At 35.0% G+C, this 23,876-nt stretch overlaps 1 protein-coding gene across 2 annotated transcripts; it reads left to right on the forward strand.

Moving 5' to 3' along the window:
• The first annotated feature begins 210 nt into the window (after positions 1-210).
• On the forward strand, positions 211-23,328 carry CHORDC1 (cysteine and histidine rich domain containing 1). 2 transcript variants are annotated; one of them, XM_066248509.1, is made up of 11 exons: positions 211-437; positions 3,907-3,956; positions 7,755-7,811; positions 8,743-8,900; positions 11,345-11,448; positions 12,110-12,165; positions 15,671-15,741; positions 16,671-16,776; positions 19,217-19,336; positions 19,773-19,835; positions 20,088-23,328. In XM_066248509.1, the coding sequence occupies exons 1-11, from the start codon at positions 374-376 to the stop codon at positions 20,232-20,234; spliced, it is 996 nt and encodes a 331-aa protein (XP_066104606.1). In that variant the 5' UTR covers positions 211-373; the 3' UTR covers positions 20,235-23,328. The 2 variants fall into 2 exon arrangements, with proteins under 2 accessions (XP_066104606.1, XP_066104596.1); XM_066248499.1 differs by having other exon boundaries at positions 212-437; positions 12,107-12,165.
• The last annotated feature ends 548 nt before the right edge of the window (positions 23,329-23,876 follow it).

Consider the following 23,876-nt stretch of genomic DNA (forward strand, 5'->3'; position numbering starts at 1 on the left):
GCCTCCCAGCAAATAAAAGGTCCAGCACGTTGTGCAATTATAGCCTCAAACGCAAGAGGGCAGTGTCTGCGCGAGACGCCCGCAGCGGGTGAGGAGTGACACCCGGAAGGGCTGGGCACTCCGCGGATGCCGGCCCTCTCTTCTCCGCCTCCCTGGCTCCTGGCGCCCCGTCTCCCGCCACTTTCTCCGCCTCTTCCCATCGCCGCTGCGCCTGCGCGGCCGGAAAATTCGCGAAGGTTCCTGAAGCGTAAAGGGGCCGTTTCCGGAAGCCAGCTGCTGCCCGGCTTTCTGATCGCTGATTGCGAGGGGCGGTTGTAAACGCAGCGTGTGGCGGAGCCGCTGTTGGCCAAGGCCCGTGCTGGCGGGAAGGGAGATGGCCCTGCTGTGCTACAACCGGGGCTGCGGCCAGCGCTTCGACCCCGAGGCCAACGGCGACGGTGAGACCAGCGCGCCGCCGCCCGCCCCGCGCTCGCCGCCGCCTGCCCGGGACGCCCTTGGGCCCGACGGCGCTGGGGCCTCCGCGAGCCGTCCCCGCGCTGGCCCGGCGCAGCCCCTCCCGCCAGCCGGGGCGCGGGGCCCCTCGGCAGGTGCCCGGCCACAGCGGAGGCCGCCTCTGTCCCCCGCCGAACCCGGTTGCTCTCCCCGCGCCCCACGTGTGCCCGCGGGCCGGTCGCTCTCGGCTCGCCGGGAACTCAGAACATCGGTCTCCCCGTCCCCGTCTCTTGGGCTGGGGGCGGCACAGCCAGCCAGGTGCCTCGTCTCGCTGGGCGTTTAATTTGCAGTGATTGTTGGGGGGGGGGGGGGGGTGAGAGAGGCCCAGACGGACTGGGACGGGGGGTTGGGCAGTGGGTGTGTGTGTGTGTGTGTGTGCGGGTTCCACGCGGGAGGCAGTGGGTGTGCGTGTGCGTGTGTTCCGCGCGGGAGGCAGTGGGCAGGCGATCCTAGCAGTTACGTTCGGCCTCGTTGTATTAGCACAGATGTTTATTTGGCTGAAAGCCTGCTGTCGGCTTGTTTCGTAGACCCACTGTTACAAACTTCTTCAAAGGTGTTCTTGCTTAGGATTCTGTATCTTAAGCTGTTAAGTTCTGATCCGCCTGGCCCGGTGGGCGGTACAGCCGTATTTGGGCTGGGTATTTTTTTGATGGCCTTCCTGTTTTCATAACGTGCCAATTTATGGATACAGTGAATTTATCTCCACAACACCTAGGTGTAGAGTTCAGGCTGTAAAGTGAGAGTAGTGATAGACTAGATGAAAAAGAGAAAAATGATCAATGAACTTGAATTTTGATTGGGGAATGGGATAAAGAAGTGAGTTATTTGAATGTTGTGGGGACATGACAACATTTTTTCAAATTCACCTGTTACTGTGTATTTTCTCTGTCAGCAGTAGACGTTGTTACATTATCTCATTTTTTAATCATCTCAAGCCTGTGAAGTATGCATTATTCGAAGAGGAGTTCAACATAGAAGCAACATTGTTCCACATTGTGAAGGAGATTCAGTTCTGTGCCTTTTAAAATCCCTTTTCACCTCTGAGGTGTCTGAAATACTTATCTTGGTGCGCAGGTGAATTGGTGACATTTAAAATAAGATTGTCGGCAGGATTCTAAGTAAAAAGTAACTCCAGTCTTTGTACAATAGTCAAGCTATTATTGACATTTTTATGGTATTAACATGAAGTTATTAAGGAGTAAAATTGTGAGATTTCAGTGGATGATGTACCTTTGCTATTGGCAGCTTATGTAAAAAGTAAACGGCCTTAGTTTCTGCACATATTCTATTTTAATATTAAAGAGGAAGGGCTGATGCTCTGTTGTATGGGACAGTGTGTTTATTTATAGATGTTAACATAAAATGAAGAGGAGATACTGTCATCTTTTTGGAAGTCAGCTCTGTGTCAAAGTGGACGATTCCTAGAAAAGATTTGGAGGGGGTCGAGGGGAAGGGCAGGAAAAACCAGAGGAGTTGACAGCCTCAAGGATGTGTGGTCAACAGTACCACATTCAGCTGGGAGCACCAGTAAGGTTACTGAAAGTTTATTTGCTTTAGCAAAATGAGAGTTATTTTAGAGACTTAGAATAAATACTCCAATAAAGTTGGTCGATACCAGTAAGGTTACTGAAAGTTTATTTGCTTTAGAAAAGGAGAGTTATTTTAGAGACTTAGAATAAATACTCCAATAAAGTTGGTCGATAGAATGGAAATTTCAAAGCAAAGGGCAAACTGTGTGGACTTGGTCAGGAGAAAGTTCTATAATTGGCAAAGTTTCATGTGTATTGACTTAAATAAGACTCCCTTCTGAGCTGATAGGACATTTTAATTTGAAGCACAGCTGAATGAGTGTTTAAAGGAAACCAGATTGGCAACTGACACATGTTAAACAGCTACTCTGGAAAAAGTACTTCTTCACAAATAGTATTCTATTTAATCTGCATTTACAAAGAAACAGCTACCAAGAGGCAGAGCCAGAATTTGAGACTGGCAGATCCAGTGTTAAACGCCCTTGGCTCTTAACCACTACCATAGTTGTAGCTTCTTACCCATAAAATAATTACTTTGAGAAAAACTGTAAACCCGAGAGAGAAAAGCTAGATAGGACAGTGTCCACGTATTTGTAATTTACTTTTGAAAGTGGTGATTTTCCTATTTTGTTCACACAAGTTGTGTGTTTAAGGCCTGAGTCACTGCTGCTGCCATTCTGCCAAAACTGACCATTGTTGTGATTATACCTCTTAACTGTCTTTTAGTATTTTATGCCGATTCTTTGTAAATTTGGTACTAAAAATAGTCTCTGTTCTCTGCATTGATTCCCCACTCAACTTATATCTCTCTGCATATTCTTGTATACTTTTGAACATCCTTTATTAGTCCTTAATTCCATTACTGCCCTCAATTAACAATTTCTTCCTAACCCATGGGTTTACTATGTCATGAAAATACTTCAAACTTGCTTGTTCTATTTGTTAATAGTATATAGGTAACACCTGGTTACTAAGTTGGGCAACCATATTGTCTGTTAATGCAGGAATAGGGAGATTTCCTTAAGTAACAGTAATTAATCATTTTAGGGAATGCCAGGAATCAGGTTGTAACAATTGAAATCTAAGCAGACTGAAGGTTCAGCAAAGCAGCCTTACAAGAAAATTACACAGGTGTGGAACTGACCTGTTTTTCCCAAGTTCTTGGTTATGTTAGCCAGGGAATAGTGTATCTACTAATTTTTTAAAATGCAATATTCCATGTTGCAAACTGTAATAAGTTCATTGTCATAGGAGAGGTAAGTAAAAATTGGTGGTGTAATGAGGAAGGGTATAAGGAAATACAGAATAATAATCAGAGAAAAGAGACTGTAGAATGTCAACTTCTTGTAGAACTTCAACTTCTTTTTAATGAAGTTTGTATCTAGGAATCGACACCTGTCTGTGAAAGTTAAGTTAGCAATTAGATATTACATCAGTTTTTAAAATTTTGAACAGGTACCCCTAAAATATCTTGTTAGGGACTCTTGAGTAGTCTTATCACCAATAAACATAAGAACACTTAAGTTTGATAGTATTAAATAATTGAAAGATAACAGTCAAAATCTTAGAGCATAAGATTTTGGTACTAAACAATTTTTAGTAACCAAACAGATTAGAGGAATACAGAATATAATTTGTTATACTTGAAGTGTTCTGTACTATTTTTATCTATAGCTATCACAAACTAGCATTAGAACTTTATGACTGTTTTAATGCAGTGTTATATTGAGCACTGTATGCCATGTATCATACTCAAGCAGTAGTGAATTTGTAAGGAAAAATGTCACCTGCATTTAGAAAGAAGATTAAACGTTAATACCTGAAGCAAATAATGTCATTTTTTTATTATAAAGTGTTAATTTTTTTCTTCTCTGTTTTTGACCAGATGCTTGCACATACCACCCAGGTGTTCCAGTCTTTCATGATGCATTAAAGGTAAGAACTGGATACGTTTCAGCCTCTTCATATTGACATAGTAAATTTCGAGGTGTGATACTAAATATTTTCTCATCATTTGTGACTCTTGTTTTCTTAATGACCATTTTGAGGTGATTTTAGCAAGTACTCCACTGAATACAGAGAGGTTTTTTTTCCAGTTATGAAATTGTTCATTTCTGTCCCAAGTCTCATTTTCTATACCTCACATTTCTTCACTTTCCTAATTTTGAGGGGGAAATGAAAGCAGTTGATTTGAACCCTAATCTCTGTCAGCTGCTGACTAATAAAAGCAGCTCTGAATTTTTGGAAAGCTTGTTATAGACACGTAATGTTGCCAATGGAAGTTGAGAGTGAAAGTAAACAGGAGAGAGATGCCACCTGTTTCCCACCTGTTCTTTGATGTTCTGGAGAAGTAGTGAAATAAAGAATGTTGTTTGACCATGTTTTTCATGATGGGTTTACTGACTTTAAAATTTGTAGTGATATGGTACATTTTCCCATTATATATCATAATAAGAAAATGTTGCAGCATGGATGCTGTGGTTTTCTGTATGGTTCCTTGTTCTTAGAAACATTGACAGTCTTATTAAATGTTTAAATATTGTTGATCCCCTTTGAATTTCTAATTATGTCTTTCAGAAAGTAGTTGGACCTTTTTGGCATTTATCTGTTAAATACTTATGAGTTGTACAAGCACATATCAAGTTTATGTTCTGGTTAGTTGAAAATGAGGAAAATGGAAAAAACATTCAATAGAGCAGCAAGAGACCTGAATCCTCCTTGTATCTTTTTAGCCTCTTTATGAACTTATGGGAGTGGAAACTGTGGATCTGTGGGAATTTTTTTTTTTCAAGGAGGTGGGGGATTTTTATCTTTCCTTGGACTGCCATTTATTGTATGTTTATTTTTCTTATTTTGTGTTTTTTTCCTATGATTTTTTTCCTATCTCTTAAAACTATAATCATACTTCACTTCTCAGTTTTTGACTTCCTATTTTCTCTTATTTTGTGAATTCATTTTTATCCTTAAATTTTATCTCCGTAGCTTCTACAACATATTTTCATTTATGTGTGTCATTGGCAACTGCAAAGCAGTTTCTAAAGTAGACTCTTACTCCAAAAATAGCTTGCTTCTCAACTTTGCTGCTGCTAGTAATGATACTACTAGTTTTCCAGTCATTCAATTTGTTGCTCTTTTAATACACAACTGTTAATTATTTGTTTAATCTTAATGATTTTACTTGGAAGTATTTTTATTTTCTTCTTCTCCAATTCTGTTTATTGTTGTCTCTAAATATTTCTTGAAGGACTAGACTTTACAAGACTATTGGATTTCACGGCACATTACATTTTAGATAAAATACATAAATCAATCTATTGTTTATTCTTGCCAGTTTTCTATTCGACCAAGTAAGAAGTTAAAATCGCATTAACAAAAGAAAAAACATTTTTAATATTGAAATTAGAAGAAGCATGTTTGTTTATTTTTATGAGAAATACAGAGACAGATGAAAAGCAGCAACTTGTAGTTGTGGCACTTTAGTTGTTCATTCATTGCTTTCTCATATGTGCCTTGATCGGGGGGCTCCATCCAAGCCAGTAACTAACCCCTTGTTTAAGCGGTGACCATGGGCTTCAAGCCAGTGACCATGGGTCATGTCAAGTGATCCCACGCTTAAGCCAGCATCCTACACTCAAGCTGGTGAGCTCACGCTCAAACCGGATGCACCTGTACTCTAGCCAGAACCTTGAGGGTTTGAACCTGGGTCTTCTGAGTCCCAAGTTGATGCTCTATCCACTGTGTCACCACCTGGTCAGTCAGAAGAAGCATATTTAGAGAAAAGGACAATTCTTAGAAATGGCAACCTTATATCACATACTTAAGTTTATCCTTTGTTTTTTCTCACTTCATTACCATATACCCTAACTTGGCGTTTGGGAACACCTAGTCTATATTGTATATATATCCCAATATCCTCAGAATGCCTGATAAAATTCTTCATACATATTTAAGATAATAAAGCCTTTTCTTGGATGGAGTAATTTCTCTGATGACTATTATTAATGCTAATTAAACTCTCTAAGGTGATAGTAACTTTTCATCTATATCTCACTTTAGAATAAAAAAGGATTGAATTTCAAAATAAATGAAATTTTGATTTATAGCATGTTTAAATTTTTCTTAAAAAGGAACAACCCCTAAGTGCATATTGTGAGAAAAAAATTACTACCAGATTTCTCAAGCAGTGTATGGGGGAAACAGTGAGGCCCAGATGGATATATGCAAAGCTGGCCCTTCATTTGTATTTCAGACCTCCAGTCTTGAAGTGCTATCTTATTCCATTATTCTTTGTACTATGTTGGAATTAAATTTAAAGCCATTTTTCGATAAGCCATTGATGTTTTGTTCAGAAGTTACATAGTGCATAACAATTTCTATGGTTTTATTCTGACTGAAAAGATCACTTAACCTTCAAAAATCTAACAGTGCTTAGGCTGCTAAATTAATGTGGTGTTCTGAAAATAGGTAGAACTCTTATTGTTGAGGAACAGCTACAATATTAGAAGCTGAATTATTATAATGAATATCTCAGAGTGTTGTTTGTTGTTGGTTTGGTTTGGTTTGGTTTGGTTTGGTTTTGTGAGAGAGAGGGAAAGACAGGGACAGACAGGAAGGGAGAGAGATGAGAAGTGTCAACTCGTTGCGACACCTTAGTTGTTCATTGATTGCTTTCTCATATGTGCCTTGATGGGGTAGGGGCTCCACAAAGCCAGTGACCCCTTGCTTAAGCCAGCAACGATAGGGTCATGTCTATGACCCCACACTCAAGCCAGCGACTTCAGGGTTTCAAACCATTTTTCGGTGTCCCAGGTCGATGCTCTATCCACTGTGCCACCATCTACCTGGTCAGGCAATTGCTATTCTTAAAAACAAGCAATTTCGGTCTGGCCTGTGGTTGGCACAGTGGATAGAGGTCGCTGGGTAAAAAAAAACAAAACCAGGGCTTGCCTGGTCAAGGCATATATGGGAATTTATGCTTCCTGCTCTTCCCTCCCTTCTCTCTCTCTCTCTCTCTCTCTCTCTCTCTCTCTCTAAAATAAATAGATTTTTTAAAAATTATTTTTTAAAAAAGCACATACAAGCAACTGCTATAATTTGATGCTTTCCACCCCACCCCGCTCTAAAATCAAGAAATAAAATCTTAAAAAATAAATAAAAACAAGAAATTTCTGTTTTACGTTTTTTAAGGTGTTTCATAATGGATCACACATACATCATTTCTAACATTGGTCAATGTTTTTTTAAAAAGTCAGACTAAAATCATTTCACTTGGTTAGATAAATCCTTTACAGCAGTGGTCCCCAACCTTTTTTGGGCCACGGACCTAGGTTTAATGTCAGAAAATATTTTCACGGACCGGCCTTTAGGGTGGGACGGATAAAAGTGTCACGTGACCGAGACAAGAGTCAAGAGTGAGTTTTAGATGGATGTAACAGAGGGAATATGGTCATTTTTTAAAAATAAAACATCGTTCAGACTTAAATATAAATAAAACAGAAATAATGTAAGTTATTTATTCTTTTCTCTGTGGACCAGTACCAAATGGCCCATGGACCAGTACCGGTCCACAGCCCCAGGGTTGGGGACCACTACCTTACAGTACTTCAAAACTGAAATATGTATAATTTGCAAGTCACATCCTGATTCAAGAAGGTAAGTGCAGGAAGAGTGTTTTGCTGGGCTGTGGTTCTCATGCAAATACGTTTTCAATTTTCTTTCTCTTATATGTCACAGGGTTGGTCTTGCTGCAAGAGAAGAACAACTGATTTTTCTGATTTTTTAAGCATTGTAGTAAGTATTAATTTGTTTCCTAGATGATATCCTGAAAAGTACATATTCTGGGAAGCTCCAGGTTTGAGGAATCTGATTTCAGAATAGTCCCTGTCAACTTGCAGATTATACTTTTCTTTGTAAATTGAGCTCACCTTGTTCCTGCAGTCTTTAAAATAGGAGTTTATTTGTTTTGGAAATTAAGTTCTAGTTGTCAATTTTGGTTTGTTCTTGATGTTAGTAATCCTAAAAGAACAAGATGGTAGTAGTTTAATGCATTTTCAGTTAGGAACAATATATTTTTATCAAATATAACATTTTGTATACTCCTAAGAAAGGAAACTAAAACTGTTAATTAAATGGCATGATGTTGATCTTATGATTTCAGAGATATGGAAACGTATGAATGACTCAATGAATATGGTCAAGGTAGCTAGTGTTTACTGAATGTTTGCCACCTGCTAGATGTGCCAGATAGGCTATTGTTTTATTTAATTCTCAAAATAATCTTAAGTGCCATTATCTCTGTTTTCTGATGAGAAAATGGGTTTAAAAAGATTAATTTGCTCAAGGTCATATAGCTAGTTAATAGCAGAACTGGGGATCAAATTGAGGCTCTTTTTTAATATATAATTTATAGAATTCTCATCATGATATTTCCAGAATTTGTTTCCTATAAATAAGAAGTTTGTGCTGCCCATTTAATAGAGAGTTAAGAAGATATTAATGAAGTGTTATTAAGAGGCTTTTTTTAAGGAAAAAAATGTATTCATATGTATTAACAAATACAGCAAATTTGGAGTTTATTTTCAGTTTCTTAAATGAATCAATGTGATAAAAGTGGAGAAACCACAGTAGGATTTATTAATAAAGAATTAAAAAATAGTATTTTTGTCATGGCATGTGAAATAAATTGAGAGGATAACTCTTAATGAATACCTTCCACTAACAGGGCTGTACAAAAGGTAGACATAATAGTGAAAAGCCACCTGAGCCAGTCAAGCCTGAAGTCAAGACTACTGAGAAGAAAGAACTATCTGAATTGAAACCCAAATTTCAGGAGCACATCATTCAAGCCCCTAAACCAGTAGAAGCAATAAAGAGGCCAAGGTACACCTTTTACAGTTGCATATTTTTGTCACACTTGAATAACATTTGTACCTGGTATTTTCTTTTATGATTTAGCCTAATTCCATTTGTAACAGTTGCTCAGGTCACCAACTTTTTTACCAGTTCATTTTCCTTTAGATACATCTTTCATTTTTATTCTCTCTCAACTTGAGGTCATGTACACAGTCCACTTCTTTGCAAACTTGCTCACTGTACCATTATAATTACAGTAGGGTCGGGGAGCCACACATCCATCTTAGGCCTTGGCGTGTGTCTTTTTCACTGTGGCATAGTGTAATTCTATAAAGGGATTGTCAGGGAATCAGTTTGAGTTAAAAAGAACTTAGAGGTCTTCCTTCCTGTTTACGTTTTGTTGATTATCTTCTAGGACACTCTTGACAGAAGACTACTTTGTTCCCTTTCAAATCTAGTAAAGAAGAATTTCCTTTTATTTCACAGTGATTCATTATATTGTTACTAAATCAGTGTACAGTTTTCCCTTGTAGTGAGCCAAATACTCTTTTTTATCTCTATTTTGCCACTTAGAACAAGCCTCGTGACTCAACTTTTACTTCAGATGCCTGAAAACTCTTAATCTTATTATTATTGACTGATTTTTAATGTATTTGACTTAGATGTCATATCTGGTAAAAGGATCTTTAAAATAACTTGTTTATTTTGCATTAGAATTATACATACTCTCCATACTCACCTGATCATCTAGTAGACTCTTTTAATTTTACATTCCTACAGATGAATATTGAGTACCACTGTTACACGAGGTCTTCTTCGTGTTGGACTTGAGTGTTGAATTATTTTAGAACCAAAATACAGGAATCAAAAAAACAGGGTTTTGGCCTCAACTATGGCTCCTTTTGATATTTTACTCACACTATGGACTTAAACAGTTTTCCCAACATATCCTTTATTGATCATACGTAAATAAATTTATACCATATTGAATAATACCAGACTCATATAAGAACTCTAAGAGACTTTTTGTTGTTTATTTAAACAAACTACTTAGAATGAATTTATTCCATTTTCACCTTACTCATAATCATGAGAGACTTTATCAGATGCCTTGCTTGCTGATTTGACAGCTAAAAAAATTAACAGAAGACGATGAATTCTGGTGTGACTCCTTAAGTATTACAGTGTAATGTAGTTGTGATACTATAATTGACAATACAAGTTACTATTTTCTTTATAATTTTACTTAAGAGGAGTAAGAGGAATTAAATATTTTATCCTAAATTCATTTGGTGGTATTGCAGAGATGAGGTTATCAGTTTTTTATGCACTTTGGTAGTGGCCTCTTAAATCAGATTTTATTTCATTAAGGGTATAGAATGGGTCCTGGCCAGATGGTTCAGTGCATAGAGCATCGTCTCAGCATGCTGTGGTCATGGGTTTCATTCCTGGTCAGGGCACATATGAGAAACAACCAATGAGTGCACAACTAAATGGAACAACTAAGTGGAGAAAAGTTGTTGATGCTCGCTCTCCCCCTCCTCCTCTCCTTCCTCTTCCCCATCTTTCTCTCACCCTTCCCTTCCCCCCTCTTCTCACCCCTCTTCCTCTACTCCTCTCCCCCTTTCCTTTTGCCCTCTTCTGCCCCCTCCTCTTCTCCCCTTCCTCTTCACCCCCCTCTCTCTCCTTCCTCTTCTCCCCTTTTCTCCCTCTCCCCCTCTTCCCTTCTCCCCCTCCCACTCTCTCCCCCATCTCCCCCTCCCTTCCCACGCCTCTCTCCCCCTCCCTCTCAAATCAATGGAAAAAAAATTATTAAAGGATGTAGAATGAATAACCTAGGATTTCTATTTTAATTGCTGCATTTGTTAATAATATTCTTAATACTTACTGAAGAGCCTTAAACAGATTGTGTACATACGACACACACCGTTATGTAATGTTGGAGGACACTGTTAGCTGTTTTCTTAACTCTACTAAAGTTGCCTTGCTATATAATTATATCTGAAATATAGATGCATATACCAGTGTAATATCTGGTATATGAGAAAGTGAATTATCTCCACCAGTAGGAATATGGATTTACTTAGTACATATTGTATGCTCAGCATTTTGCTTAGGCATAAAATATGAAAGTACATCATGGTACCTTCCTTGAAGATACTCATCTTGACAGACTTGGATTGCTAGTCTTTATTTCCTTCCCATTGGCTTTACTGATTAATAATTTAATGTGTTGATAATAACATCATTTTTGAGACTTAACATTTAAATATCAGAACCAGTTCTCTTAAAACTTAGATGTGGGAATATTTTATAGCAGTAATTGTAAAATACTTTTTCATGGAAAAAACTTAGTTTAAAAGTCATTTGGCTTCTTTCCATAAATAGGCTCTTAAGAGTATTTATTTTAGTAAAGGGAGATATTTGGTACATCAGTAAATGGTAAGTAATAAAGTTTCAAAATTCTCCAGCCCAGATGAACCAATGACAAATTTGGAATTAAAAGTATCTGCTTCCCTAAAGCAAGCACTTGATAAACTTAAACTGTCATCCGGGAATGAAAACAATAAGAAAGGTAAGATTTTGTTCTGTATGCTGTAATTTTTTTCTATACAGTTAACCAATTATATAAAGGAGAGAGGAGCCATATAATTGACTGAATATAAATATGAAAAAGCACATTATCATAAAGAACTTATTTTTGTCTTTTAAATGCCAGTTATACCACAGAATGGGTATGTGGTTTATTCAGAATGAGAGCTTGTTAATTAAATTCATTATTTTCTTCTAATTCACCTTTTTTTTAACAGTGAGTTAAATTTCTTTGATAATTGTGTTTCATTGTGTATGAGATAAAACATAGTCAGTATTCTCTGACCTATACCCGATACCATGGGAGGAAAGTATTCTTACATGATTTTGCTTTCACAAGGTTAAGATCTTTGATATATTATATTATAGAGCATATATGTATCATATATCATTTTAAAGGTATCAGTAAAATTTAATTGCAGTAGTTGGCTTATTAGTTTTTTAAATATATTACATTACTTGAAATATCACAGAGAAAACTTAGTTACTTACAATGATTTTAGTTTTAAGCTACTTAGTTTTAAAATGTTATTTTTTTTGTATTTATATTTTTTAAATATTTTATGGGAATGGTTGCTTTTTAAGAATGGCATTATAGTAAAGTTCTATTGTAATCTTTTCCATTTGTTTTTTTGTTTCAGAAGAAGACAGTGATGAAATTAAGATTGGGACCTCATGTAAAAATGGAGGGTGTTCAAAGGTATATGTTGTAAAATTTGTGTTGTCATGGAAGTAAAATTTTAATTTTGGAAAAAGTGCAATTTATGAATCAAGTCAACAAACATTTGTGTGCCTGTTATGTGTTGGATGGACACTATGCTAAGAGCTAGGGTTATGAACATGGAAAAGAAACTGTCTCTCCAGGAGCATTATATCTGATAGACTCATGGGATTGAATTATATTAGGTAAAAACATGGGATTAAATAATTCTAATTCAGTTAACATTCAGTGAGAGCTTACTATGTGCCAGACATCATTTAGGAGCTGGGAACGTAGTATTAAATAAAGCAGAAATCTCTGTTCTTGTGAGTATGAGATTGTATTTAGGGAGAAAAACAGCAAATAGGTCATTAAAATGAATTTGGATAATTATGAAGACAAGGAAATAGAGTCGAGCTCTTTAAAGCAGATTGTCAGGGAAATCTTTTGTGAAGTGGTGACATGAAATCAGAAATCTGAATAATGAGTGGATGAGTTATGTAAACCTTGGAGTAGACTTGGGAAGTAGTATGTGTAGAGAGGCTTTAAAGCTTATCTATTCAAAGAATTATGAGCAAGGTCGTGTTGGGGCTTGGTCAGGGGTGTGTAAGTTAGTGAAAAAGAGGTAGGCAAGATCATGGAGGTCCTTGTATGCCACAGTGAGGTGTTTGGGCTTTATTCTGAGTGTAATGGAAAGCTATTAAGGAGAGGTTTTAAAAATATGTCTTTGGCTGCTAAGTAGCAGATAGAATGGGGCAAAAATAGAATTTGAAGAAGGAAAACCAGGTAGGATGCTGTCTATTGTGGAAGACTAGACAGTGAGATTGGAGAGTATGTTTTTGAGAAGTGATTAAGTTTGGGATGTGATTGGACATCTCAGTGAGGCTTTTTCCTATCCACTCTGTAAAATGGCATACCCTCCAACATTTCCACTCTGTTTTTCTCCATAGCACTTATCACCTATAACTGTCCACTTTGCATATTTTTTTTTTGCTAATGATCTCTCTCATCTAACTTTCTCTTCTCTTCCTTCCCTCATACAAGGTTTACAAGGAAATGATTTTGTTTGTCCTTTACTGTATTTTGAATGCTTAGAGCAGTGCCTAGCACATGGCAAATGTGTGTAGAATGAATGATAAATAGAAATATTAGCAAGACTTGCTAATGAACTGGAAGTGAAGGAAGGGGACTTGTGACTACAGTGCCTAGGTAATTGTTACACATTGACTGGAAAAGAAGATGGGGTTGGGGGAAGGAGGTATATAGTTGACCCTCATGTTAAGTTTGAGATTATCTTGTTCATTTAGGAATGGTAATAATAAATGCATTCACATGTGTATAAAGTTGAAGTAGTAGATAAAAGAGAATGATTCATTCTTGGGATAAGGGAGACAGTTACAAGTGGTAGGGTAGTGGAAGAAGATACAAGGAAGGTATCCCAGATGAATTTTGATACAAGGAAAGGGTATCTCAAGCAGAGGTGCCAGAAGTAGTAAACAGAAAACAATAAAGCATAGAATTTGCTGGTGTGAAATTGAGCTTAAAAGAGGTCCCTAGGGGCCAAATCCTTGAAAGGCTTTTATAAAGCTCAAAAGTTAGATTTTAGGTCACGGAGGCCATTAAAGAAAATGTTTAATCTTTTTTTACTGAAATATATATCATTTAAAAACATGTAAATACAAGTTTATAGATAAGGGATTTTCACAAAGCAGGTCCCTCCTTATGCCTCCTCTCATTATTCCCTCCCAAAGGTAACCACATTTTTCTATCAAAATAGATTTGTTTTGCCTATTTTTTGAACTTTGTATAAATAGAATTATAGATTAGGGACCCTTCTGTCTTCTTTGCTTAATAAAATGTTAGAGCTATCTTTATTGCATGTAGCTGTAGTTTGTTCATTTCATTGCTTTAAAATATGCCATTGTTTGTGCCAATTGATTTATCCTTGCCATTGCCCTTCAGATTTTTTTTGATTAATGCTACTATGCCCATTTTTGTCCATTGGTTTTGGGACAGATGTACACATTTCTATTAGAGATATGAGTAGAAATGGAATTACTGGATTATAGAGTGTGTGTAAGTTCAGCTTTAACAGAAACTTCCACATAGTTTTCCAAAGTGGTTGTATTTACACTTCTACCATTAGTTTGGTAGGGTGGTTGCATTTGTTCTGGACCTTGGTAACACTTTGTAATTAATAGTCTTTTATATTTTAGCCTTCTAGTGATTGTATAGTGTTCCCACTGTGGTTCAGATTTCTTTCCAGATGAGATGGAGTGCCTTTCTGTATTAGAATATCCTTTTCTGTGAAATGTCCAAAATCTTTTAGCTGTATTTTTAAATTTGCTTTTTCTTACTGATTTTTGAAATTGTTTAGTTTTTAAAAAAGTTCTTTGTTAGAGCCACTAATTTTTCACTATCTTAATAATGGCTTTTAATAAACAGAAGCTCTTTAACTTTAGTAAAATCCAATTAGTCCATCTTTTTTTTTGTGACCAGTGTTTTATGTGTCCTAAGAAATCTGCTTACTTCAAAGTCATGAATCAGAATCTATTAGTATAGTCTCATTACCTAAAATCTGCTGGTGATCATGAAGATGGTTTGCAAATTATACTGAGAGATATTTTAAAGTCAAATTGACAATTTTGTGATAGACTACATATGGGTGGAGAGGGGAAAGAAATTAAAGAGAACATACAGAATTTTGCTTTGGAAGATTGAGTAGATATGGTGCCATCATATGAGATGGGAAGACAAGTAGAAGGTTTGGGGGACAAGGGTAATAAGTTCAGAATCTAACATACTGACTTTCATGTACTTATGGTATATCTTTTAAGAGATCCACACACCTAGTACTTTGGATTGACAGAAAAGTAAATACACAGAATTTTATTTTCTGTACTGTAGGTGGTTGCAATAAATACCAAATAGAAAATATAATACTGGCTGCATCTATGTTTTATTAACATAACTTTTTGTGAATTCATCTGTAGAGCCTTCACCTACAGCACCAATGGGGCCCGGATCTTCCAGACAAATCCTGGATATATATATAGGTCTGCAGCTCATTTTACCCTTCATAGGGATAAGAAATCGTTCCAGAGTTGCTTAGATTTTCCATATTAATTCATAATGCCCACACAGTTTACTATGCACATAAACCATACTGTAACTGTATTTCTGTTGAGATTACTAATCTCAGGGTGTTAATATTCTGTAAATTTAAATGCCTGAATATGCTTGGATGTCTTATACCTGAAAGTCTGAAAGCATCTTAATATACATCCTATTGCTTAGTTTTCTGTTTTCCTTTTTCATAGGAAACTGAAACTTGAGCATATTCAAAAAGGAATTTTTCATTTCTTATTGTGGTGAATTTGTGACTGTTGTAGGTAATGTTATTTCTTGAGCATTATAATAGTTCATTGAGGTCACCAATACTACAAATACATGTGAAATGGAACTTTGAGAGATGAAGCTAATATTTTTTCTTTTTTTCTTTTAGACATATCAGGGTCTACAGAGTCTAGAAGAAGTCTGTGTATATCATTCTGGAGTACCTATTTTCCATGAAGGGTAATTTATACATGACTAATTAAAACTTTTTGGTGGGGTCAGAAAGGTTAATGTGCTTTTTTAAACATTATTTGCCATGCAGCATAATTAGGTACTTTATTTATATTGTCCAATCTTTACAGTAACCTAGAAATATGGGTTTTGTCTTTTTTTTTTTTTTTTTACACACACAAAAAACTGAAATAGTATTACAGTTAGGTGGCCATTGTGATTCAAACCTAATATTTCTCCTTATTCCATTACATTTCAGTGTGATATTCTATTTAGACTGAAAAGGTTTTTTTTGTTTGTAGGGCTGGTTCTGCACATTGCAGAACGCTTACAGTTTTTTACCTTGGAGCACTAAGGATACCAACATTGTGGCATCCGAGAAAACCCATAATTTTCTACAGCTCACAGTTGAGAGCCTCTCTTCTTTATTACCCAGTAGTTTATAGAAACACAGTACTGTGTTAAAATATTCTGTTTCCAGTATTGTTCAGGAATCAAACCCAAAGTTTTACTGTAATTTTTGTCTTCTCATGTTAGATATTTTTCAAGTATGTAATTGTGGATTTCATCTACTTTGGGATTCAAACATAATTTTTTAGTTTGTTTGCAGGTTCTCACTTTCCTGGGTTATCAAAATGTGAGGATATAATATTTTTGGTCAAACTACCTTGGTAGCTTTATGAGGACACTGGAATGTGAGCTATCAATGAAAAGCTGATTCAGAATTTGGTGGTGATTTTAAGCTTATTCAGGAGCTCAAGATAAATAGCATTCTGGTTTTAAAATTAGTGTGTTTTAATCATTTTAACTGATAACTTAGACACTTATACTAGAGTTACACACTTACTTGTTTTTTTAAGAATCACACTTGTCACTGATATTTCTGGACTCGATTAGTTATGAGATTTTATTTCTGGTTTTTCTGTGATAATTTAAAGGATGAAATACTGGAGCTGTTGTAGAAGAAAAACTTCTGATTTTAATACATTCTTATCACAAGAGGGATGTACAACAGGGAAACACATGTGGACTTCAAAGGATGCTGTAAGTAACCTTTTCAAAATAACACATTAGGTGGGGATGTAAAGTACAGCACAAGAAATATAGTCATTAAAATTCTAATAGCATGCTGTCAAATGGGTAGGAGATTTATCAAGATTATCGCATAGTAAGTTATGTCTAATTCCTGGGGTGTACACCTGAAACTAATATCATCTGTAATTGAAAAATAAAAATCATTTTAAAAAATAACACAAAGTGTTTATCTGAGTTATTTTATAAATTTGATACTATGCTGTTTTTAGATTTAAAAAATAAGTTTATCTCTGACACAGTTGAGTTTTGATGGGCATAAAAGCTAAAATTAATCTGAGTCAGGCACCCAGAGTATGCTCTGTAATGAAAGTAGTCATTGTGTATGTTGATGCAATTGTATGGATTTTTATGAAATACTTAAGCCTGGAGAAATTAGAGAATTAGAGCCTATTTTTCTGTAATTATGTGGTCTACTCCCACATTTTGTTTAACAGAAATCACTTTTCTGCTCATTTGATGTTACTGATCATTTAAACCTCTGATTCTCTTGGCCTCTTAGAAGTTCATTTCAACAATTTACAGATTGATAAACACTTGATCTGGTTTCCAAAGAGGAAGATTTTAGACTTGTTTTATTGGAATTGTTTGAATGCCTTTGCTTGCTACAGGGAAGTTTATCAACAGAAAAAAGAATGCATCAGTTTCTATTTCCCTGGACAGCTTTTTACAAAGACTTGGGCTTCTGCAAATAATTCTCCCAAATCCCATTAAGTTATAAGGCAAACAATTTATTGCTAAATAAGTGTTTGATAGCTATATGAATGTATTATTATATAATATGAAATATTAGATTTATGTGCTGCATTGGCACTAATAAACCCAGAGCAGTGAACTTTTCCAGTATAGATAGATGTCTTTTAACTTCTAAAGTGATTGTAAATTTTCAGATTGGGGTTTATTTCTTCTGCATTTGAGTTCTATAGTTTCTGTTGTTAACATGGTTGGAGATTATAAAGGCAGAGTGGGGCAAAAGTAGGTTTTTACAGTTGTGAGTATGGGAAATAGCTTAATCTTTATTATTATTGTATTTTCCATACGGGCAGTTGTAAACATACTTTTGCCCAGCCTGTATAACCCTCAAATTATAATTTATCTACCTCAAAACTTACAAGTATGTTTTATTAGCAAAAAGTGTAGTCTCCCTGTATTTTCTCCAAGATCCAAAAGTTTGAAAGATTTAATTTGAAAAAATAAACTTGTCTTCTATTATATGCAAAAGTTTTTAGATTAACCCTTGATGAAATGTTTTTGTTGTTCTTTTTTAATGCATGCATTTATCAAGTATCTAAGCTAAGTAGCCTAAGGGCAAAAAAAATGTAAGTGATAAAAGTAATTTAAATTCAGTTAGTATATTTGTACCAAAATATAAATAATTGCTTTTTACAACAAGAGTGCCTCATGGTTTCCTAATCCTTCTTTACAAAACATAACAATTTGTCTTTTTAAAATAGTTGCTAATAGAGCAATGTACTGCTGGTAGATAATAATTTCTATAATAGTAATCAAACTATTACTTCCACATATCCCTACTTTTTTCTGCATGTTATTATAAGAAGAAAATTATTATTTAATAACAGTAATAGTTGTAAACAGTCAATTATTTCTCCCAAATTTCAAATTGTAAAAAATAAACCAAATGTTCTTATGCATGAGGTTAAGATGTTATCTGGTTACCACTAACCAAATGTCATTCTTACTTCAAAGAATGTTTTTATAACTGTATTTAGTAAATTGCAGAATTTTAAAATTGGATAAAGTATTGCAGGAGTTCTAATAAATTGCCTTTTTCAATGTATATTAATACTATAGCTTTAAAAGAAAAAATCAAAAAGAAGGAATAAGGGTGTGTTTTTTTTGTTTTTTTTACAGAGACAGAGAGAGTCAGAGAGGGATAGACAGGGACAGACAGACAGGAACGCAGAGAGATGAGAAGCATCAATCATCAGTTTTTCATTGCGACACCTTAGTTTTTCATTGATTGCTTTCTCATATGTGCCTTAACCGCGGGCCTTCAGCAGACCGAGTGACCCCTTGCTCAAGCCAGCGACGTTGGGTCCAAGCTGGTGAGCTTTGCTCAAACCAGATGAGCCTGTGCTCAAGCTGGCGACCTCAGGGTCTTGAACCTGTGTCCTCCACATCCCAGTCATACGCTCTATCCACTGTGCCACCGCCTGGTCAGGCAGAATAAGAGTGTTCTTAAATCAAAACTATATATTTTGTCTTAACTTTTGATGGGAACTATAAAAGTTTGCAGTTTGCCTTTATAAATAAACATTAAGGGCTTAGCTGCACATGGTAATGTTTTCTCAGTTAGATGGGTCAGATTCAATCCTCTTTTTAGAGGTTACATGGCACTTTGTAAATTCATAAAGTTTGTCTTGTATTACAGGGGAAGAAAGTTGTTCCATGCAGACATGACTGGCATCAGACTGGGGGACAAGTCACCATTTCAGTATATGCTAAGAATTCACTGCCAGAGCTTAGTCAAGTTGTAGCAAATAGTACATTGGTAAGTACACTAAATGTCTGAGTAAAAACTGTTCTTACAGATTTATTCTTTATGTTGATGTAATATTGTTCTTATTTGCACTGATTTTAAGGTAAGATCTTTTCATCTTTCCCATTTGAAAAAATATTTTAAAATCACTTCCATAGAAAGTATTTTAAATTAAAATTTCTACATGATAGGTATTTCTGAGGCATTCTGGAGATACTATAGTAGTTTAGTATCAAATAATATGGTACTTAGTTCTCTCAATGAGAAACTTCAGGTTAATTTTCCTTTCCTGTTAATGATTTTCTCAAAAAAATACAATATTGGCAGTTTGTTTAAAATAGCATAAATTATTTTTATCGATATATTTTTATAATCATTGTTTTATATCATAAACCTTAAGTCCAGATTTGATCAGTTACTCAGCTTTCTATATATTTTTTTTTTCCAGTTAAATGTGCACATTGTATTCGAAGGAGAGAAGGAATTTCACCAAGATGTGAAATTATGGGGTGTAAGTATTATGAATCAAGCAGAATTTTTTCTTAAAATATAAATACTATTTGTAGAACAAAAGGCAGTACTTTAGTAATTGATGTAAAGTAGGTTTATAACTTTGGTTGTTCTATCTGAAAAGTTGAAATCAAGGTATAGAAATGACATTAGAGTCTTAGATTATTGTTTGTTAACATAGGCAAGACCAATATTTTCCTCTAAGACTAATTAAACCACCCTATTTACTTTCGTTCTCTTTAATATATTGCAGGTAATTGATGTAAAGCGAAGTTATGTAACTATGACTGCAACAAAGATTGAGATCACCATGAGAAAAGCTGAACCTATGCAATGGGCAAGCCTTGAACTGCCTGCAGTGAAAAAACAGGAAAAACAAAAAGAAGATAAAATAGAATGAATTGAGAGGGAACAAAATGTTATTTGCGTATTTGAGAATTCTTATTATGTGGTGAAGTAGTGGCTTGCTGCTGTAGTCTTTTGTTTTATTGTTATTGCTGAATCTGGCATTTCAGGGTCAACAGTAGGTTCTTAAAAGCCAAAGTCAGTTTATCTTTTTGTGCCTCCCATTTTTCTTTTAGGTTACCTAAAATTGATTATTCATTTCTTCTGCTCATAACAGAACTGTAGTTGTGTCACATACTTGAAGAAGCTAGAAAATAGCTCAAAAATAGTTACGGTAGTTCTTAGTATATTGTTATGTTAAGCAGAGAAATAAAAGTAACATTTGTTCACATCTTTTTTTCTATTATTCCATAATTAGTAAAGCAAGATGGAATGTCAGATTTTTAATTAGTTTTTTCATGAGTTTATGTTCCTATAATACTTGAAAATCTTTAGGGAAAAGATAAGGCTCTGCAATGTTTTTTCCACTTGGCACGGTTACTTAGAAGTAGTCTAGTAAGTAAAGAGAAATATATGCATTGATTAACAAAATAGAATTTGTTTGCAATTAATTGAAATAAAAAATTATATTAGTACCTATGTTACTTGCCAAGCAGTATCATTTAAGAATTTAGGAAACATTATAAATGAGAGGTATCAATTTGGTTAAAATTCACTATTTTCTAACACTAAGCAATAATGTTAAATATTTCTCTCTTGATTATAAGGTCTTGATACGGTGTTAAAACTAAACTATCTGAATTATAGCCTATTCCCTCAATCTTTAAGTACATATAAAGAAAATATATATCTGGCTTCCTTGATGGCAAAATGTATCTATAAAATTATAGATTATTAAAAGGCTATGGAACTATATTAGAGTTTCCTAAAACTAATATTTAAGCTCTGCTTTAAGACAGCTGTCTATTACATGTTATATAAAAATAGCTTATTTTATAATTTTTTTTAGGTTTTCATGAACAGTTTGACAATTTGGTGATACAGTGTTGATTATATATTGTACTTTATTAAATAGGTATCACAGAATTAGATTGTGCTAATTGAACCCATTAAGGATAGGTTACTTTCTGAGAGTGCAGAGTCCAAAGAAAATGGAAAATGTTATGAAATCAAAACTGCACAATTTAATAAGTTTGGGCATGAGTTATGCTTTCATAGATTAAAGTAATAATTTCCTAAGCCTCTTGTTTTTCTTTTCTTGAGATTAATGGGAAAATTTGCAGAAGTTTAATTTTAGAGTTAGTATATCTCATTCTACTATCCTTTGCGAATAACTATTAGATGTAGTTCTGTAATTATGAAATGATTTACCTGTGTTACAAATAAAGATGTAAAACTGACAACCAGGCTAATGACACTAAAACACAATGACAAGAAAAATTAGACCCAAATAGAATATTTAGGTTTAGAGTAAATTGTATTTAAAATTTTAAGTTATCTTTTATAATTTGGGATCCTGGGTTCATTTGGACACATGCAATCCTTATTGTTTAGGGGAAAGGTTGCTACTTGTTTTGACTTGAGGTAATGATTAATATACTATTTTCTTATGTTTCCTTCAAGGCTCTTTTCTCCTAAACAGTACCTTAATATGTGCAATTGAACTGTTATTTAAAGCAAATGTATTATATACCTAAGAGTTAGTTACAAAGCACTGACTTTGATTTATTTATTTTTTTACTGTTTTTGGATACAGCTTATGTATTTAGCCTGGTTATGTTAGTGATTTTTTTTCTATGTTCTTTCTTATTTCCATGAACCTCTGAATTTGTTGCCCAGAGAATAATCTAAATCAGGGGTCGCCAAACTACAGCCTGCGGGCCACATGCGGCCCCCTGAGGCCATTTATCCGGCCCCCGCCGCACTTCTGGAAGGGTACCTCTTTCATTGGTGGTCAGTGAGAGGAGCATAGTTCCCATTGAAATATTGGTCAGTTTGTTGATTTAAATTTACTTGTTCTTTATTTTAAATATTGTATTTGTTCCCGTTTTGTTTTTTTACTTTAAAATAAGATATGTGCAGTGTGCATAGGAATTTGTTCATAGTTTTTTTTATAGTCCGGCCCTCCAACGGTCTGAGGGACAGTGAACTGGCCCCCTGTGTAAAAAGTTTGGGGACCCCTGATCTAAATGATACTTTAACTTATTCATAAAGAGACACATCAATAATTAGATACAATGTTTTACTTTTATTGGTCTGTCAAAAAAACAATAATGCTTAACTTTGTTTCTTTAGAAATATATTTTGTCTTTCTCAGCATTCAGAGTAATTACTATAACAAAGCAGTCAAAGCTAGGTTAATTTGATAGTTAGACTAACCATGGGAAGCATACTATTTTTCTTGCCTAGCATAGTATGTTAGAATAAAGTAATAAGTAAGGTAGAGCTTTTATTTCTTTTCAACCTCTTATTTTTAGGTAAGTTTAGATGTACAGAAGAGTTGCAAAAAATGTACAGAGTTCTTTATGTCATATTAACCCTTTGAGTAGTACGAACGTTCATGTACATCCTCACTCAAAGGGTTAAAACTCTCACTACTCAAAGGGTTAATCTTCCTTTTATGTTAAAACTTACATAATCATAGACCATTTACAAAACTAAGAATTAGTCTTGGTACAATACTGTTAACTAAAGTAGAACATTAATTTTGACTATCTGATTTTAGAAGTACACTATTAAGGAGTAGTTCTTGAAACCTATCCTAACTTTTGCTAATAATTTAAGCCAGGAATTTATAAACCATTAAAAATATAAATTGAAATCAAGTCTACCATAGACAAATGTTTATAGGCCAAAGAGGTAATTTCTTGATCTGACCATATACTGGCAAAGGACTGTAATCTATTTTATTAGAATTTATATTTTATGCAGTAGATTTTAATTTTTACTCTGTATAACTTCTTTTGTTTGATTTTCTTTAGACAATTCTTCAGCCATCTAATGGTAAAAAAACCTTAAAGAGTTCTTGCAAATATTTTTAAGTGACTTCGGATTGTTGCTTTGCCACACCTTGCTTTTGGAAAAATTTAGTCCTCTAGCCTGAAAATGCTTGTCATGCATACACCCATAATAAAAATTTTAAAAGCATATTTATGAGGTCTGGTGTCAGTTATAGGGCATTTGATTTTGTATTCTGTAACTTTTTTTAAAAGCCAGGTTCTTTCAATAATAAGTTTTCTTGTGTCATTATAAATTATTTTGATCTAGCACTCAGATTTGGTATTTGATTCATTTGCCTATATCACTGTTTTTCAACTGCTGGTCCAAGTGCCAGTCTACGAAAGAGTTAACCACCCTGATGTTATGTGAAGATGAAATGATCTCAGTTGAATTTGCTTGTGGTGATGGTTTCTGCCTTAGCGGTCCCCAACATCTATTTTCACTGGTTCTCAAGTGTAAAATGGTTGAAAACTACTGTCTTCTATCATCATTCCTTGTCCTTAGTTCTAAAATGCAAGCTGGGTCCATCTTGTTTTGTTAATTGGTGTTTTCTTTCATATTTTAAATTACTGGTTTGTTGGGAAGTTGGTATTATACCTGATTGCATTCCTATTGTCCAAGTATCTTACAACTTAAACTGAAATTGTTACATGGCCTAATTAAGAGTTCGTGCCTGGGGCTTTATACATGTGCATTT

Source organism: Saccopteryx bilineata, chromosome 1 (assembly GCF_036850765.1).
Source record: "Saccopteryx bilineata isolate mSacBil1 chromosome 1, mSacBil1_pri_phased_curated, whole genome shotgun sequence".
Classification (NCBI taxonomy): Eukaryota; Metazoa; Chordata; class Mammalia; order Chiroptera; family Emballonuridae; genus Saccopteryx; species Saccopteryx bilineata.

What these genes read in the sequence shown, in the direction of transcription:
- CHORDC1 (XM_066248499.1), top strand. Translation starts at nt 374, where the DNA reads ATGGCCCTGCTGTGCTACAACCGGGGCTGCGGCCAGCGCTTCGACCCC. An exon ending in CTGATTTTTTAAGCATTGTA is followed by an intron (nt 7,812 to 8,742) that starts GTAAGTATTAAT and finishes TTCCACTAACAG; the next exon opens with GGCTGTACAAAAGGTAGACA. An exon ending in AAAATGGAGGGTGTTCAAAG is followed by an intron (nt 12,166 to 15,670) that starts GTATATGTTGTA and finishes TTTTTCTTTTAG; the next exon opens with ACATATCAGGGTCTACAGAG.